This window comes from Scyliorhinus canicula, chromosome 13, assembly GCF_902713615.1.
Source record: "Scyliorhinus canicula chromosome 13, sScyCan1.1, whole genome shotgun sequence".
Classification (NCBI taxonomy): Eukaryota; Metazoa; Chordata; class Chondrichthyes; order Carcharhiniformes; family Scyliorhinidae; genus Scyliorhinus; species Scyliorhinus canicula.
The window spans coordinates 70,408,781-70,421,308 of NC_052158.1; the positions used below are offsets into that span (position 1 = coordinate 70,408,781).

Sequence of the window (12,528 nt, forward strand, 5' to 3'; positions counted from 1 at the left end):
ATTCAAAGGCTACCCCACATGGGTGAGTGACAATGGGACCCAAACTGCCTTTGCTTTACACAGGAAGAAGGAAAGACAGAGAGACAAAAGGAGATTAGAGCTAATCATACTCGCCACTTGAATTCTGAATGCTCTGCCTCGGCAGCTCTGGGGCTGGTGGGGGCACCGGTTGTTTTGGGGACGACAATGGTGGGGCCTCGGGGGGCTGCAGCTGTGGAGATATTTGAGCAGATTCAGGTTTCTCCAGGATCGTACTCTGAAATGAAATTGCACGCAGAGTGAGAGGCAGTTCACCATTCACTAAACCACCAGCCAATGACAGGGTAAGCACGTCAGCTCTCCGCAAATCTCCATCCATGAAGGTCAGTCAGTGATAACAATGGTCCCTTCAAATGCTCAAACAACATATCAGTCATATCATTGATAGGTGCTGATGAACCATCAATTGAACGCGAGACGAGTTGCTGTACAAAAGTTAGGCTTTAATAAGCTAGATGTTAGCCCTGCGGTCGACTACAGTAAATGGACAACCGCCAGGCGTACTGGGTATTTATACCTCGCCCTGGAGGCGGGGTTAACTCAGCCTCTCGACCAATCGGGGAGCCGTCACATGACTGGTCTCAACCAATCGGTCGAGAGGCACATGACCGACCAGGGCCAATGGTAAGCCGGTGTTCTGCACCAATGGCAGGCAGCTATGTTAATCATACCACCACAGGTGCTGACTGTAAATCTGTGCCCTGCACCCTCATGAGCACGAACTAACCCCTCTCAGTCCAGACTGAGGGAATGCTATAAACCCGAGTTTGCCCTTCGTTAAAAGGGGACTGAAAATAAAGATACTTGAAAACCTGTCCTTCTGAAGACGGGCGTCAGGCACAGGTCAGCTGGGAGGAGTACCTTGCCATTCTCCATTCCTTTCTGAAAGTCACGTGACTCCCTATGGCCCTCGTTGATTGACCTGTAGTAGTCACCACTGCTCTGCTGTCTTACGATGTTCTTGGTTTTCCGAAAGGATTCTTGCCTCTGAACAGAAGCCAGAGGGTCGTCCAGCGGTGGCTGGAAATAAAGCAGAAACTAGAGATTAGCACGGAGTGGCTGTACGGGTCTGCTCCTGCTCCTATTTCTTATGTTTAGGAAGAGAATATAGACATAATGAACAAAAGCCAGAAGTTATGTTAAACCTATTATAAAACTCTGATTCAGCCCAGACTCTGAAATGTATTCAGTTCGGGGCACTATTAGTTCGGTAGGATATGACAGCTTTGGAAAGGATGCAGAAGAGATTTACACCATGCTCACAGCTCACCCCAACACACAGTGCTCGCCTAGGTACACAAAGTTCGCCTAGGTACAGAGCGCTCGCCTAGATACACAGCACTCAACCCAGTATATGGGATAAGTACACGGCATTGACCCCAGTATATGGCTCTCGCCAAGGTACACAGTGCTCACTCCAGTATATGCCGCTTGCCTAGGTACACGACACTTACTTGGTAGATGGCTCTCACCAACATACATGGCGCTCACACCAGGTACACGGTGTTCACTCCAGGTACACCGTGTTCACTCCAGGTACAGAATGCTCACTCTAGGTACATGGTGCTCACTTTAGGTACACGGTGCTCACTCCAGGTACACTGGCTCAGTCAAGGTACATGGCATTCTCTCCAGTACACAGCGCTCACCCCAGGTACACGGCACTCTCTCCAGTACACAGCGCTCACCCCAGGTACACGGCACTCTCTCCAGTACACAGTGCTCACCCCAGGTACATGGCACTCTCCCCAATACACAGCGCTCACCCCAGGTACACGGCATTCTCTCCAGTACACAGCGTTCACCCCAGGTACACTGCACTCTCTCCAGTACACAGCGCTCACCCCAGGTACACGGGACTCTCTCCAGTACACAGCGCTCACCCCAGGTACACGGCACTCTCTCCAGTACACAGCGCTCACCCCAGGTACACGGCACTCTCTCCAGTACACAGCGCTCACCCCAGGTTCACGGCACTCTCTCCAGTACACAGCGCTCACCCCAGGTACACGGCACTCTCTCCAGTACACAGCGCTCACCCCAGGTACACGGCACTCTCTCCAGTACACAGCGCTCACCCCAGGTACACAGCGCTCACCCCAGGTACACGGCACTCTCTCCAGTACACAGCGCTCACCCCAGGTACACGGCACTCTCTCCAGTACACAGCGCACACCCCAGGTACACGGCACTCTCTCCAGTACACAGCGCTCACCCCAGGTACACGGCATTCTCTCCAGTACACAGCGTTCACCCCAGGTACACGGCACTCTCTCCAGTACACAGCGCTCACCCCAGGTACACGGCACTCTCTCCAGTACACAGCACTCACCCCAGGTACATGGCACTCTCCCTAATACACAGTGCTCACCCCAGGTACACGGCACTCTCTCCAGTACACAGCACTCACCCCAGGTACATGGCACTCTCCCCAATACACAGTGCTCACCCCAGGTACACTGCACTCTCTCCAGTACACAGCCCTCACCCCAGGTACACGGCACTCTCTCCAGTACACAGCACTCACCCCAGGTACACGGGACTCTCTCCAGTACACAGCGCTAACCCCAGGTACATGGCATTCTCTCCAGTACACAGCACTCACCCCAGGTACACAGCATTCTCTCCAGTACACAGCGCTCACCCCAGGTACACGGCATTCTCTCCTGTTCACAGTGCTCACCCCAGGTACACTGCATTCTCTCCAGTACACAGCACTCACCCCAGGTACACGGCATTCTCTCCAGTACACAGTGCTCACCCCAGGTACACTGCATTCTCTCCAGCACACAGCACTCACCCCAGGTACACGGCACTCTCTCTAGTACACAGCACTCACCCCAGGTACACGGCATTCTCTCCAATACACAGCGCTCACCCCAGGTACACGGCATTCTCTCCAATACACAGCGCTCACCCCAGGTACACGGCATTCTCTCCAGTACACAGCGCTCACCCCAGGTATACGGCATTCTCTCCAGTACACAGCGCTCACCCCAGGTACACGGCATTCTCTCCAGTACACAGCGCTCACCCCAGGTACACAGCATTCTCTCCAGTACACAGCGCTCACCCCAGGTACACTGCACTCTCTCCAGTACACAGCGCTCACCCCAGGTACACGGCATTCTCTCCAGTACACAGCGCTCACCCCAGGTACACGGCATTCTCTCCAGTACACAGCGCTCACCCCAGGTACACAGCATTCTCTCCAGTACACAGCGCTCACCCCAGGTACACTGCACTCTCTCCAGTACACAGCGCTCACCCCAGGTACACGGTATTCTCTCCAGTACACAGCGGTCACCCCAGGTACACGGCACTCTCTCCAGTACACAGCGCTCACCCCAGGTACATGGCACTCTCTCCAGGTACACGCGCTCACCCCAGTTACATGGCACTCTCCCCAGTACACAGCGCTCACCCCAGGTACACGGCACTCTCTCCAGTTCACAGCGCTCAGCCCAGGTACACAGCATTCTGTCCAGTACACAGCGCTCACCCCAGGTACACGGCATTCTCTCCAGTACACAGCGCTCACCCCAGGTACACGGCATTCTCTCCAGTACACAGCGCTCAGCCCAGGTACACGGCACTCTCTCCAGTACACAGCGCTAACCCCAGGTACACGGCATTCTCTCCTGTTCACAGTGCTCACCCCAGGTACACAGCATTTTCTCCAGTACACAGCGCTCACCCCAGGTACACGGCATTCTCTCCAGTACACAGCGCTCACCCCAGGTACACGGCACTCTCTCCAGTTCACAGCGCTCACCCCAGGTACACGGCACTCTCTCCAGTACACAGCGGTCACCCCAGGTACACGGCACTCTCTCCAGTACACAGCGCTCACCCCAGGTACACGGCACTCTCTCCAGTACACAGCGCTCACCTCAGGTACACGGGACTCTCTCCAGTACACAGCACTCACCCCAGGTACACGGCACTCTCTCCAGTACACAGCGCTCACCCCAGGTACACTGCACTCTCTCCAGTACACAGCGCTCACTCAGGTGCATGGTGCTCTCTCCAGGTACACGCGCTCACCCCAGGTACACGGCATTCTCTCCAGTACACAGCGCTCACCCCAGGTACACAGCATTCTCTCCAGTACACAGCGCTCACCCCAGGTACATGGCATTCTCTCCAGTACACAGCGCGCACCCCAGGTACACGGCACTCTCTCCAGTACACAGCGCTCACCCCAGGTACACTGCACTCTCTCCAGTACACAGCGCTCACCCAGGTACACGGTGCTCTCTCCAGGTACACGCGCTCACTCTAGGTTCACGGCACTCTCTCCAGTATACAACGCTCACCCCAAGTACACAGCGCTCTCTCCAGGTACAGAGCGCTCAATCCAAATACACGCTGCTCACTCCAGGTACACGCCGCTCACTCCAGGTACATGACGCCTTCCCCAATGTAGAGTGCCCAAGCAGTGTATGGCAGCACTTGCCCACATACACGGTGCTCACCTCAGGTACAGCGTGCTCTCTCCAGGTATGCAATTCTTGCATTGGTGCATGGAGCTGACTCCAGGTACGCTGTATTCTTGTTATACAGCAGTAGTTCAGTTGGTCCCTGCACAAAGCTCCTCAGTTATATCATACTGTCCCTTACAGAATGCTTTTCAGTTGCATGTGTGTGGTAAATGTAACTTGGTAATTCACACTGTATTTACCAATACTATTGTAAGCGCAGTAGCGTTATCCAACCACTAGGGGGAGTAGCTCTGGAAATGCTCAGGAGTTTGTACAGGGCTTCACCCTTGGCTCCGCCCACGACTCCTCCCCCTAGACTGCTGTACAAATAACCGTGTCCAGAGCCAGCCTGAGTTCATCGTCAGTTCAACGGGTAACAGGCTGGCTCTGAAGTAAGTAGATTAAAACCATTGTTCATATCTGAAAGCACGTGTCTCGTGAATTGATGGTTCCATCAATGTGCATGGCTCTTACAAGGCACACATCAGTTTCATGGACCCAGCAGCACCCTTTCCCATCTATCAGCACTGGCCTATTAATAGTGTTCCCGAGTTACACAGCACTTGTCAGTTAGACACTGCTCATCACTTATGCGGCACTCTGCCATGCAGATGAAGTGGCATCAATAGATAATCTTTCACAACCATTCATGAATCTTCTCACCATACACCTAACCCTGAGTGTAACACAAGGCTGGGATTAGTCCCACGTTTTGCATAGACTGCCCGCATTACCTCCAGCTCTGAAGGAACATTGATGTGCATCCGAGCAACAGAGCTACTGACAGACTAACCCCATCCATTTGGAATACTCACATTCTCAGGCTGTACACTGCTTAAGTGCTCTGCGCTTGGACATCCATTGAACTCAGGCAGGGTTTATCAAATCACTGATTTGACAGGTATTGAACACACCAAATAACAACCGATCCTTGTTCCATCGAGCAAGCTCTATCCTTCAGGCTTGCTATTCCTGGTGTTATGGCTACTGATTGGACTCCCACATCCCCCGTGTTTCGGAATGATCTAAGTTATAAAGGCTGTAATACTAGTTTTATGGAGCTGCAATTAGCAGTCGCTCAATTATTTAAGATAGGCTCATGTGACTAATTAGGTCATCAACCGTGGTCCAGTTAGGAGGGATTTATTGAAGCTATTGTGCCTTGCTGCAGTGCCTCTGCTCTGCATCACTGCTCTCCCCTTCTCTTATGTCACTCTGAAACAATGCAAGGCATTTTTAAGTAAAGTAGATTGTTTCCCTCTTAAGTTATGGCCCTGTTAAACTGTAGATAGAGCCTGGACAGCCAGTCGAATCCCATGGGCATGATCGAAGCAACCAAAGCAGTCCCTCTGTAATGGATGTCCCTGTCACAACTTGGTTCGGTTATGGTGGTGGGATGAATGCCTCACCAATCAGATCATAGCATTGGCTTTCCAAACTCTCTTTTCAATGTGGCATCATGGGACATTACCAAGGTGGCTGAGTTTATGGAAAAATAGCATTCAATTTGCAAAACAGTCGGATGAAATCCTGCAACCCCTTTCGGTCTCAGACATTTCTTGTTTTATTTATTCTTCTTTCCCTCAAGGACGTTAGTGAACCAGATGGTTTAAAAAAAACAACAATCACTGATAGTTTCATGGTCTGGATCTCAATTCCATATATTTTTCTGTCACTGACTTCAAACTTCACCAGCTGCTATGATGGGATTTGAACCCATTCCCCTGGAGAATTAGCTTGAGCCTCTGTGTTATTAGTCCAGTGACATTACCATTATGCCACCATCTCTGTCCTAACACCTCCTTATGTGGCTCACCGTCAAATGTTGCTTAATAACCTCCTCGTTTGGCACTTTGTGGCATTTTATGACATTAAAGTCTCTATGTAAATACTAGTGATTGTTGTTGTTCAGTCAGAAGGAGATGGGTCCCAGTCCTCCCACAGAAACTTGCACACAATACCGAAACATCACCAAAACGCTCATTTAGTCAATAACCCATTGCTGTTTGCTGCCATGTAAATTGGTTCCCATCTTTCCTGCAGGACAACACTTCCAAAATACTGAATTGAATCTCATCTGGCTGGGGATATCTCGAGGCTGTGACAGGTCCTATGCAAGCTTTTTGAAGAATAGTTGCTGGGGCTGGAGCGTTTCAGCTGTAAAGAGAGGCTGAATAAGCTGGGGTTGTTTGCCTTCGAGCAGAGAAGGTTGAGGGAGGATCTCATTGAGATGTACAAAATTATGAGGGACATAGATAGGGTAGATAGGAAGGAACTTTTCCCTTCGTAGAGGGGTCAATAATCAGGGGGCATAGATTTAAGGTAAAGGGCAGCGGATTTAAGAGGGGATTTGAGGGAAACCTTTTTCACCCAGAGGGTGGTGAGGATCTGGAACTCACTGCCTGAAAGGGTGGTAGAGGTAGGATCCCTTAGCACATTTAAGAAGCGTTTAGAAGAGCAGTTGAAACACCACAGCATACAAGGCTATGGACTATGTGCGGGAAAATGGAATTAGAATAGGTAAGTTTCTCATGGTCGGCACAGACACCATGGGCCAAAGAGCTTCTTTTTGTACTGTGAAACTCTGTGACTCCATTCACCCATTGTTCCTGATCACTGTTAACCTACGGTGGCAATGCCTCAATTTTACAACTCTGAGCCTTGTTTTCATGTACTTCCAAAGGTTTTCTTTCTCTGCATTCACCTCCAGGGCAATAATCAAACAAGATCTCTACACTCCTTGCCAAACCCAAAGTTTAATTTCTCTGCCATTGGTGTCGAGCCTTCATCTCCCTTTAAACCATTTTTCCCTTCCACCCCTCAGTTAAGGTATGCCTTAAAAGCCTCTCCCATTGTCCAAGATTTTGCTTACACGTCCCAATGTCTCCTTATCTGACTCAGTGTTGAACTGTGATCAATAATTCTCCTATGAAGCTCCTTGGGATGTTTTAATCCATTAAAGGCATTATAGAAATGCAAATTATTGTTGCATCCAGGGACAAATCTGCAGGAGGGAATCTGAGCTTTCTGTGGGATATATTTCCTAAGCAGGAGGAATGGACAGGAATTCATAGTTTTGCTCCTGTCTACCCCGACTAGGGTTTTCCATCTCGACATTCCTCACTCCCTTATTTTCTGCCAGCCACTTTCATGGGCGGAAAGGCATGGACAGATGTTCCGATGTGCACTGTTGATCAGTTTTCATCCCTCCTACCCTGATGACCCTGAATTGATTGGGTTGGCTATCTGAGGATTCAATTTGTGGGAGGGGGGGGGGGGGGGATGATTTCAAAGAACAATGCAGTACAAGAGCTCCAAGCTCCTTTAATATTTCTGTCATGTGGAATAACAATAATATAAAGGCACCGATCGCTCATAAGGGATTGTGTAAATATGTTATTTAATAATTCTAGGCACATTGTTGAGAATATCAGGTGACAAGGATTCCAGTATGTTGACCTGCCTCCCTTTACCAATAACTCCCCAGCAGATGCCTAGCTCACCCTGACAAGGCCAAAATGGTCTCACATGTTCGTGGAGATGATGAATTGAGTCAGGCCATTCATTCAGGGCAGCAGGGTAGCACGGTGGTTAGCATAAATGCTTCACAGCTCCAGGGTCCCAGGTTCAATTCCCAGCTGGGTCACTGTCTGTGTGGAGTCTGCACGTCCTCCCCCTGTGTGCGTGGGTTTCCTCCGGGTGCTCCGGTTTCCTCCCACAGTCCAAAGATGTGCGGGTTAGGTGGATTGGCCATGCTAAATTGCCCGTAGTGTCCTAATAAAAAGTAAGGGGGTTTGTTGGGTTACGGGTATAGGGTGGATACATGGGTTTGAGTAGGGTGATCATGGCTCGGCACAACATTGAGGGCCGAAGGGCCTGTTCTGTGCTGTACTGTTCTATTAGTAACAGTTTTATGTAGCTTCTGCCATGTGGAACCTTTTGCCGTTTCTTCTTGTAGCTGCTGGCATTTGCGTTGCGCAAAACGCACCTGATCAATTTGGAGAACATCTTCTAGTTCGCTGTCAATGAGGTCAACTTGTAAATCTAGAGATACATCTTCTGTTTTCACTGGGCTAGGTAATCTGCTAAGATTGATGTGGCCTTGAAGTTACCAGGCTTGTACCTAACCTTGAATCTTCGTCAAGAGACGTTGCAACTTTGGTGGAGCACTGGACAATAGTTTTCACCAAACCTTCTCCAGTGGCTTGTGGTCACTCCCTGCAAATCCTTTGCCAGATTGAGCAGATGATGTTAAGAAGGAACCACTGCTGCAACACCAGGTTGTGGTTTTATAATGATATTAAGGCGCCAATCGCTCTTGGGCTTGTGCAAGCAGGTTGTAGGTTCATTTATTAATCCTAAATACATGTGAACAGATAGATATGGACAGAAAGCTTGGGGACATCAGAGCTGCAGAACTGTGTGTCTGTGTTCTGCTCCAGGCCAAAGTGAAACTGAAGCTAGATCACACTTTCCTTAAAGTGACGGCACGCTGCTATCCCTTAAAGGTATATTATAACATTTCCTGCTCCTGATTTTCCCTTACTCAACGGTGCACTTGCAGTGACCCATTTACACTCAGAGGGACCTGGTTTATACTCGCACTCAGTGAGATGCACGGACGGAGAACCAGGGTGGCAGCCATCTTCAGTCACTAACACAATCCTTGCACATTTGGTGAGCTTGGCATCAGTCCAGGAAGTTTTGACAAGAGAAATCTCACCAAGTTGCTCGCCAGGTAGGCTGGGCAATTGGTTTGTGATGCAGATCATGGCCAGCAGCACGGGGTTCAATTCCTCTACCGGCTGAGGTTATTCATGAAGGCCCTGCCATCTCAATCTTGCCCCCTCGCTTCAGGTACAGTGATCCTCAATTGTAAATTGAGTAATTAGTAATTGCCACCAGTCAGCTCTCCACCTCAAAGGGAAAAGCAGCCCATGGTCATCTGGGACTGTGGTGACTTTACTTACCTGTTTAATAGTTCTGAAAAGTATTGACACAAAGTCTGACACTCTGCCTCCTCTTGAACAGAAAACAATGCAATGGGATAAACTTAAATGAATGGAAAAGCCTACCCTTAATTCTAGCAATTTATAATGAAATAGTATCAATGGCCAGTTGTTAGAAGGATTGGATCCAGCTGCTAACTGTGATTGTTTCTGTGGTCACTCTGTCTGAGCACTGTAATCCTATCAGTATTCCATGTTTAATGAGGAATGTGATCTCCTTGTTACTTGTGTTTGGTTGTGTAGTTACTCAATAAATACAGGGCTTCAAGCAGCACAGCAATGACGCATGTTTACCAGGAAAACTTGCTACTCCCAGTCATTGCTTTCAATCCACATTCTTATATTATTTGTAGGTGTGAAAGTGCTTGCAGTGTGGACTCTGTGTGGCCAGCACAGTAGCACAGTGGTTAGGATAGTTGCTTCAACAACTCCAGGGTCCCAGGTTCGATTCCCGGCTTGGGTCACTGCCTGTGCGGAGTCTGCACGTTCTCCCCATGTCTGCGTGGGTTTTCTCCGGGTGCTCTGGTTTCCTCCCACAGCTCCAAAGAAGTGCAGGTTAGATGGATTGGCCATGCTAAATTGCCCCTTAGTGTCCAAAAAGATTAGGTGGGGTTACTGGGATAGGGTGGTGGCGTGGGCTTGTCTTGGGTGGGGTGCTCTTTCCAAGGGCCAGTGCAGACTTGATGGGCTGAATGGGCTCCTTCTCCACTGTAAATTCTATGATTCTAACCCATTCAACCTCGGGCAAGGAATAGATCCACAAAGGCAATCCATCTCTCCACCCGAACCTAAACATTAGCCATCTCAAGAGCCAGCGCTGGTCAGTGGTAGCACTCTAGCCTCTAGTTTATATTAGAAATGCGAAGATTTTTGAGCCGTTTTTAATGATTCTGCCAAGAATGATCTAGGCAATGTGTGGGGAGCACTGCACACCACAATCGATCAAAAATATATGTCAGCTAAAAGGAACGATTCAGCCTAATTATGTATCACTCAGTTAGCTCCTGTGGGTGTATGGTACACACAGGGTTAAAGGGGATTAACTCTGTGGCTATACATCTTCATTGCTTCAGTGTCAGTGCACATAATACATAACAGGTAAAAAGGAATGATTTACTCCAGCTTGTACTGTATGTCATCTGTGTATCTCAGTATCTGCTCGTGTACCCTTCATTCAGCATGAACTATTATCTTTTAGCATTGTCTCTTGTCACTAGGACTATGCTACTGTGGGTTTTTTTACACAAAGCCGCTGGGTAAATGTCCATCCAACCACTTGTGTCAGGTGTCGTTAATATTGAACCAACTCAAACAAATTCATGCCGCCTATCTCTTCCTTGACAGGAGGCATAAAGGAAAGTAAAGATATATTGAGCTGAAGTGCGCTGATGCTGAAGCCTGGTGATTGAAAACACAGCTCACACATCAGCGAATGCCTGAAGGGTAAGTGGATAATTAACATGGCAACACACAGATAGCCAAGCGTCTTCTTTCACAACCAGTACGGGTTTGTAATCAAAACCTCTCTTCATTCCGTTTTCCTTTCTCTAGTTTGCTCTGAATTAAGGTACTGGCCAGGTATGAATACCCCGGCCATCCCTGCATTAACCATAGCGTTACTTCAAGAACCATCTCAAATGCAGGCCAGTGCTTTGCACTGACTCATTAACACAGCGTGATCGTGCTCAATTCCCCAAGGTAATAATCTAAACTTCACTCTGCCCATGCCAGTGTTTGCTTCACATTGAAGCCAGCTCCTCTAATACTAATTTCCTGCCCTTTTCCATTTTACACCCTTCCTATTCTCCAATTCCCTTTCAAGTGAAGTATTTTTAAAAAATCTGTGACATATTCTGATGTTGGCTTCTATTTATCTACCCCCCAAATTACTGCGATGCCGGCCCCGTTTCCTGGGTTATTAAGCATTTGATGAGCTCCTGACAGGATTCCCCACTGGCACATGTGAGTTACTCAGAGAGGGTTCAGTCAGGAAACATGGGAGCCACACCACCGAGATGGGGGAGGAGGGAGCCACAAGAAAGAGAACATCAAGCTCAAAAGTCTTCAACCTGGGAGTTAGAGAATCCTGGGTTCAAGCTCCACTCTAAGGTGATGCCATGGTGCAGTACTGGTGGTGTGCTGCATTATTGAAGCTGCTGATATTCAGGTGAGTCATTACACCTGTCCTCTCAGGTGGATATAAAACACCTACTTGTCCTATTCTGAAGAAGGGCAGGGCACTTTTCCATGGTGCCTTGTTCAATATTTATCCCTCAACCAGCACCTAAAACCAAATTTGCTGGTCATTACCTCATTGTTGTTTGTGGGAGCTTGCTGTGCATAGATTGGATGTCACATTTCCTTCAAAACAGTAACTGACTGTTCATTGACTGTATCCTGATTTGGGAGGCGATAAAAGGTATTATGTGTCTTCGTCTCTCTTTGCTTTCTTACAAGGCTGTACCCCCTTCAGTCTGTGGCCTTTGGGGCCTTTCCTCCATTACCTCAAGGGGCAGCATCAAATTTTACCCAGTGATCCTGGGGAGTGGTGAGTAACTCCCCAGTTGGGCAGCACGGTAGCATTGTGGATAGCACAATGGCTTCACAGCTCCAGGGTCCCAGGTTCGAGTCCGGCTTGGGTCACTGTCTGTGCGGAGTCTGCACATCCTCCCCGTGTGTGCGTGGGTTTCCTCCGGGTGCTCCGGTTTCCTCCCACAGTCCAAAGATGTGCAGGTTAGGTGGATTGGCCATGATAAATTGCCCTTAGTGTCCAAAATTTAGTGTTGGGTGGGGTTACTGGGTTATTGGGATAGGGGGAGGTGTTGACCTTGGGTAGTGTGCTCTTTCCAAGAGCCGGTGCAGACTCGATGGGCCGAATGGCCTCCTTCTGCACTGTAAATTCTATGAACTGGGCCAAACAGCAATGCGAGTGGATGAGACATGCTCTTATTTTCATGCAGCTTTTGGGAGGGAGCAGTGGTGACTCTGGAGGGGGG

General features: G+C 49.1%; 1 protein-coding gene across 1 annotated transcript in view; it reads right to left on the reverse strand.

Annotated features, from left to right (window-relative positions):
- Positions 1-12,528, reverse strand: part of LOC119976324 (espin-like protein) — a 73,985-nt gene that overhangs the window by 19,836 nt on the left and 41,621 nt on the right. Inside the window, 2 exon segments of the mRNA XM_038816778.1 lie at positions 115-256; positions 901-1,059. Coding sequence (XP_038672706.1) covers positions 115-256; positions 901-1,059 — 301 coding nt within the window.